Below are 7556 nucleotides of genomic sequence, written 5' to 3'. Positions count from 1 at the left end.
ATAGGTTGAACATATAAAATTTTATTATATAATTATTTAGGTTTTATATTTGTTGTATGATGTTTATTAGTTAAGATGATTTTGTTGATTTTGTATAATGTAATTATAATTATGAATTATTAATAATTATGTATTAACTATTAACTGTTATTCATTATGTATTGATGTAACTAGGGATAAGGACTGTGATAACGTCATATGATAATGTATAATATGATAACATAACCTAATAATTATATTGTATTGTAACAAGAGCTGTAGACAACCATGTGTGTGCTCCAATCTCTTATATTGTAAATTAATATTAAATAAACTAAGTGCTATGATACTTTTATAAGATATTACAATTATCATTATAAAAATTAAACTTTTTTGAATGAAATGAAGTATTTGATGCATATAATTCAATTGTATCTAGTGTTATTGTTAGAACTGGTCCTATATCTGCTTTGATTGTATATATATTTTGATCGGGTAATAAAAGTCTATATGCATGTTGTTGTTTAATTGCTAATGTTAATGTAATATATTTTCGTGATGTAATTGAATGTGCCGTTTCCTTTAGTTCTTTATGTTTAGCTTCAAAGCGCATTGACAAAAAAGGGATAGAGGACCAGAGTTTTTTATAATTAACGGATAATGTACCATATGGTGGTGTTTAGGTTTCAAAGTATTTTGGAATAATTTTTTATATAATTCATGGTGTTCAGAAATAATTGTTTGCAATACATCCTGATTTTGTATCCATTTGCAAAAAATAATGTCAAGGATTTTTTTTAATAGAATATATAAATTCCAAAGTTCAGAATCTTCTGGAACCAAATCTCCTATTATCAACCCGAGGTATTTTGTAAAACATAACATTTCAGAGGCTGACATTTTGAGACACCCTTTTCGTTTCAAACTTGTATCAGTAATTAGTGTTGGCCTACTTCTAATGTCTACTGGCTCATAATTAAAGGACTCTATTCTGTTATTTAATGTATCAAGAGAAAAATACTTGAGATTATAAATCATTTCTTTCAGTATAAGACCTATATCATATTTGCATACCCCTTCTGCCATATCATGCATTATATCCACACTATAGTTGGTAGTTACATTAAAAGATCCTACATCATTCCAGATACATGGTTCTTTAATACCAGTAACGGACACATCATTACACATAACATCAGCTGTATAATTAACAGTGTCTCTTAAGCTGTTATCATTTTGTATAGATTGTTGATGACATTCTTTTTTATGAGTTTTACAGAATCGACAATGATAATTTGCAACAAAACTCTCAACAAATCCTAGAATAGAGTGTAATCCTAGGTTATCACCGAGAATTAATCCTAATTTAAAGAAAATATTATAGGTTTTGTTATCGACAACCACTTCAATCCCAGTTGACTCTAAAAAATTTAGCTCTGCAATAAGATCTTTAAATATAGCACGATTCCCAAAACAATTTTTATCATCAGTTTTGAAAAGAGCGACTAAATAAATATAATTTAGTGATGATGCTAGTTCAGGTGGTAAACAAGCAAGAGAAATGTATACAGCTCCAAGTTTTTGTGTTCCAGCATGAGACCCCAACGGGTTATTTACTTCAAAATCATCGTAATAAAGAAAATATGGTAAAATAATTTTATTTTGATTATTTAGCTTAACTTTCCATAGGGAAGATTGAACAAAGCTTTTAATTATACATGGATTATTGTTTTCCTGTACTTGTCTTAGATATTCAAATATGACATTAAAAAAATTAGAATGTTCAAATTGTTTTTTCAAAACTAATCTCAAGGATATCATAGTCATTTTAACATTTTTTGGTTCTAAAATTACTCTACCATTAGTAAGTCTATCGTTTAGCCTTTGTCCAATTATAATCTGATAAGGTCTTATTAAAACACCTATATTTTCTAATAATTGTAAGCGGAAATATTCTGTTTTAACCTCATCAAATGAATTAGAAAGCACATCAAATATATTTGTAAGCTCTGAGGTAGTTTTAGAAGAAATATTTAATTTAGAGAGTTCACTATCAATTTTCTGTTTTATTATAGAGAATATTGAATCATTAAAATGCTGTACATCATTAATTAATGTTTGCACAATACTTCTTGGAATTGAAACATTGCTATACCATTTACTAGTTAAGTACAGAGCATTTTTTTGTAACTCTTGTTTTAATAACTCTGATGTATCTTTGGAAGATTCTAAAAGTGGAATATCAGATACAGCATTATTATCTGAATCTTGTATATTTGGTGCACCTAATGGTACAATTAATTGATTAGCACTTAAATTACAATCATCAATTTTTTGACCAAATAACATTATGAATTGAAATATGTGAATTAGAGGTATGATTATCATTGGGAGTAAGAATGTGGGTTTTTAAATGCTTTTTAAAAGAATTTAATGTAAATAAATAGTAATTTTTTTTTTCCGTGCAGATCAACAAAATAATATGTTAATTAAACTTATATAATTAGATTTTAGAAATTATTATTTATAATTATATTATTTTTAGTAATTAGTAATTAGTTAATAATACTTATTGTATGTTTATATGCACTTTATTGAAGTATTTTTCTTAATAATTATAATTATTCAATAATAAAAAAAAATTCTATAAAAGTCAATCCTCAAAGGTGAAGTATATTTTTAGTAGATCGTGACCAAAAAAAGTTTGGCCACCACTGATATAGATGAATAAATGTATGTTTGTAGCTCATACTGTGTTCAGACACCGATACTGTTTGGCGCGGATCAACTTACCCCGCTACCGCGACAGCTCCAGGTGTTGCCAGTCTGGACACCCAGTGTCATTTCCCCCCCCCCCCCCCCCCCGGCAATCATGTTGCAAACGCGCCCGACCACGGACGCCACCGACGAGCCGCCGGTGGCTGACCAGCGAGCGGGCTCCGTCGGTATTCGACACACTCGTTTTTTTGTCGTTGATATACACGCGTTATACACGACGCACCTCGCGTCAATGTGTATAGTTTTTTCTGTGTCCTCGCGTCTCATTCGGTCAGACCTTTATGTCGGCCGGTGCAGTGGCAAATTAAACCTGCATGATTTTGTGGTTGTTCGACGGTCGCCGGAATAAAGTATTATTCGCGTCCATACCGCGTGTTTCGGTCGGGATCGTCTAGCCGGCCCGCAATAGTGAGTACCACCCTACCACGTGGGAAGAACGGCCGCCAGCAGACCAAATACCCAGGACGTCATTGGATTGTATTTCGTCATCAGCTGTCTGAGGTGCTTCAACCCCTTCGTCGTAGCCGCATATGTTCTGAATTGGTATCGTTCGATATTATATTGTACCATCTTATATTATTATTATTATTCTTTATTGTAAATGGCCCTGGTGACACCCTATGTATTATTATTGTAGCTATTTCTGTGTATAGCAGAGTGTCCCAGTGGCATACTTTTGTATTATTTTCGTAGTAGTGTGGAGACGTCCACCATAATATAATATTATCCGTTTATTTATATTTATATCATATTATAATTTTGTAACGGAGGTAAAACACACAAACTTATTATTTGGTCACCCTTTGCCTATTGCCTATGCGAGTCACGGCAAACAACTGCTAAAATCGTAAGATTTGCCGTGGCGCAACATTTGGTAGCAAGGAGCGTGGTTTTAGGTCCCGGGAGTGGTTCAATGAGCATAGGTTATAGCATTATATATCTAGTGCCAATTTAATATTGTTTAGTGTTTTTGCCGTAAATTAGTTGTACGTTGACACCTGAGGTGGCGTGTGTACGGTGTGCTGCGTCTTGATTCGCGCTGTCGTGTTAACGCTAATATTAATATTATATTAGTAAAACGTAGTGTATTATAATACAGTACATTGAATTTATCAATACACATATAATAACGTGGGTCCAAGTTAGTCGCTAACATGTCACCGACTCAAAAGGAAGTAGATCGGGTGAAACAGGTAAAAGCCCTGGCAATGGTAAAACGTGATAGCGTGGTGTCAAGTATAAAATCGATTCACAGTATGGCACTAAGTGCATCTACCGACCCTGAGATAGCCTCACAGTTCTTAGTTGCAATAACCGATGTTGAGAGCCTTTGGACGCAATTTAAACTTGAGGACGATACGGTGTTAGAATCGTTGGTAAAATTAGATGAAAGTGACAATTACGTTGTGGGTTTACCCTCGGAGGTCCGTGGACTTATTACTGCGTCTAGGGCGATAGTTGATAAGATAACCCCGAAAGGCGCGCAGCTTATTGACATGTCATTTATTAATCCCCAGCCGCAGGGAATCCCGACAAAAGGTCAACCCATGTCTAGTGGCCCGGCCAGTTCATTCTCGCGCCTCCCAGAAATACCGTTACCAACGTTTGACGGCGATTTTAGGTATTGGCCCACTTTCCGCGATAGTTTCAATACAGTAATGGAACCCAGGAAATATTTAACCGCGGTAGATAAAATGTACCATTTAATCGGGTGTCTGCGCGGTACAGCCGCAGATGCGGTGCGTGGGATACCAATTTCATCTGACAATTATGAGCTAGCTTGGTCAACTCTGGAGAACAGATTTCATCGGCCTCGAATGGTTGCCACGGCATTGGTGGACAGGTTGTTAGATTTTCCGTCGTATACCCAGGAGTCATTGACAGAACTGAGCAATTTTACGTGCGTATTTAGTGAGTGCATGTCATTACTGGACGGACTCAAAATCCCGGACGTAGGCTCCTTTATTCTATTTACGCTCGCGTTTCGAAGGCTTCCGTTACATACCCGCAAATTATTTGAAACAAATACTACGACAGATTTTCCGTCAATGAATGATTTATTAGAATTTGTGAAGTCGCGTGTAGTAGTATTAGAAGTTGTCGGGGACCAGCCGCGTAAAACTAACGCGACCAGTTCGACCACAAAGGCCGAAGTAAAACCCGGCTCGTATGGCACTCAATCCCGAAAGGGGGGAGATCGGGTTCGTAAGGCGGGGCCTCCCAATATTACATCTTCGTTCGTTACTACCGGCTTGAGTAAGTCATGCCCATGTTGTACCGAATCTCATGCGTTAGACTCATGCAAGCGCATTAAGTCGTGGTCGGTTGAGGACCGTGTGCGTTGGTTACGGGAAAAGAAATTGTGTTTCATATGTTTGAGCGCTGACCACTGGGCCAATAAATGTAGATCAAAGTACAGGTGCAACGAATGTAATCGTAGGCATCACCACCTTATTCATAAAGCATCAAGCGATACGCGCGGCAACGATGACGACTCGAGTTCGGACGCGCAGGTATGCGCATCGGCAGCGGCCCCGATATCGAAATCTAATTCAGTTGTATTAGGTACCGCCTTAGTGCACGCACGCGATAAGGCGGGGTCGTGGCACACCATGCGCGCATTAATAGACTCGGCTTCGCAAATTAGCGCAATTACGGTGACGTGTGCTGACCGTCTAGGCTTAAAATGTGCGCGGTGGACTTCCCCGGTGACTGGTTTAGGAGGCGCGCCTATTGTTAATGTACAAGGTCGTGTTGAATTGTCTGTACAACCTCGTTTTGCGATTGAACCCGTATTAGCAATACATGCATGGGTGTTACCGTCGATTACAGCTGATATGCCGCGCAGTGCATTGCCTCGTACCGTGAAGGACCGTTATACAAATTTAGCATTAGCCGATCCGTCGTTCGACGTTCCCTCTCCCGTAGATTTGTTGTTAGGTGGGGACGTATTTCCGTCGATAATGGACGGTCGAAATGTGGTGGTAGACGACAATCTTCCCGCAGCGTTTAGCTCAGTTTTTGGTTGGGTACTGATTGGCCCCGTATCTGATGTCGATGTACCTACCTATCACTCAATGCCGGTATCCTTGACAGTATCTATTGAGGGGTTAATGGAAAAATTCTGGCACGTGGAGGAGCCGGTTACCGCACCCGAGAGTTTTACAGATGAAGGGCGATGTGAGTCTATTTTCCGCGATGAACACATACGCCTACCGTCGGGTCGGTTCTCGGTGCCGTTACCGTTTCGTGCACCAGTATGCGATGACGTGTTCGCCGGGTCGCGCGACACTGCTGTACGGCGTTTTGAATCGCTAGAGCGCAAGTTATCGCGGGACCGTAAACTCCGGGAATTGTATATTAGTTTCATGCGCGATTATTTATCATTAGGACACATGTCGATTGCAACGTCGCCGGGCACGTATTATATCCCGCACCACGCCGTGTATAGGCCGGAAGTTGATGATAGTAAATTACGCGTAGTGTTCGACGCGTCAGCTGCTAATTATCACGGACCGTCATTAAATAGCTGTTTATTACCTGGGCCAAAATTGCAACAAGATATTGTCGACATTCTCACGCGATTTCGAGTATATTGTCATGCCTTTACGGCAGATATTGTAAAAATGTATCGACAAATTTCTGTACTTCCTACTTATCGAAAATACCAACACATATTATGGCGAGAGTCTCCACATGATCGATTGTGTGACTACGAGTTACACACTGTAACATACGGGGTGAATTGCGCGCCGTTTCTCGCACTGCGCGTGTTGAAATTAATCGCGGACGAGGATTGCGATGAATTTGCCTCCGTACGCGCGGCATTGACGCACCAAACCTACGTGGACGATATTTGTGTTGGGGCGGATACAGAACAGGAAGCGCTTGAACTCCAGGCAAATTTGATTACGGTTTTGAAAAGGTCGGGTTTAGAATTAAAAAAGTGGTCAGCAAATACCTCATCAATTTTAGACGCGATTCCGGCTGATAGTCGCGGCTCCGGACCGCTCTCATTTGACATGGTCGATGGGTACAGCACAAAAATGCTAGGGATCGAGTGGCATCCGGATCGCGACAACTTTGGTTGTGCACTTCGTCCTGACCCCACGCCAGTGTTCACAAAAAGGGGCATATTGTCATTAGTAGCGCGCATCTTTGACCCGCTAGGTTTTTTTGCGCCCTCAACTTTCCTCGCAAAATCTATAATGCAACGGACATGGTGCCGTGGGCTATCGTGGGACGCTCCCTTACCCGATGATATCCGCATGGACTGGGCCGCTTTCGTCGCGGAATTGACGGCACTGATCACTATTGAAGTTCCCCGGTATATAAATGTGCGACAAGGATCACCGTGTTTGCTGCTGGGTTTTTGCGACGCGTCGCAGCTTGGCTACGCAGCCGTAGCGTATGTGCGTATTATTGATGCTCCGACAGATAATTGTATTTTTTTACTTGGGTCAAAAACCAAATTAGCACCAGTAAAACCGTTGACTGTGCCGCGCCTTGAGCTAAATGCGGCGGTGCTATTGGCCCGGTGGTTAGGTCGTTTAAATCTCATACTGGCGCCACAATTAGATATAGTCGGTATTCATGCGTGGTCCGATTCGATGATCGTTTTGTCGTGGTTGAACGTTCCCCACGAATCGTTCAAGACATATGTGTCGAACCGCGTACATCAGGTCCAAACTTTGATACCTACCTGTCAGTGGCATCATGTTGATTCGTTAAACAACCCCGCCGATTGCGCGTCACGGGGTGTCATGCCGTCAGTGTTAGCGCATTTAACCTTATATTGG

General features: G+C 39.9%; 1 protein-coding gene across 1 annotated transcript in view; it reads left to right on the top strand.

Moving 5' to 3' along the window:
- Nucleotides 1–3911: 3911 nt before the first annotated feature.
- Nucleotides 3912–7556, top strand: part of LOC115034919 — a 5341-nt gene continuing 1696 nt past the window's right edge. The window contains exon 1 of the mRNA XM_029492456.1: nucleotides 3912–7531. Coding sequence (XP_029348316.1) covers nucleotides 3912–7531 — 3620 coding nt within the window. The remainder of the gene's footprint in view (nucleotides 7532–7556) is intronic.

This window comes from Acyrthosiphon pisum, unplaced genomic scaffold, assembly GCF_005508785.2.
Source record: "Acyrthosiphon pisum isolate AL4f unplaced genomic scaffold, pea_aphid_22Mar2018_4r6ur Scaffold_21527;HRSCAF=24182, whole genome shotgun sequence".
NCBI classification, from domain to species: domain Eukaryota; kingdom Metazoa; phylum Arthropoda; class Insecta; order Hemiptera; family Aphididae; genus Acyrthosiphon; species Acyrthosiphon pisum.
This window is presented reverse-complemented; position numbering and strand designations above follow the sequence as displayed.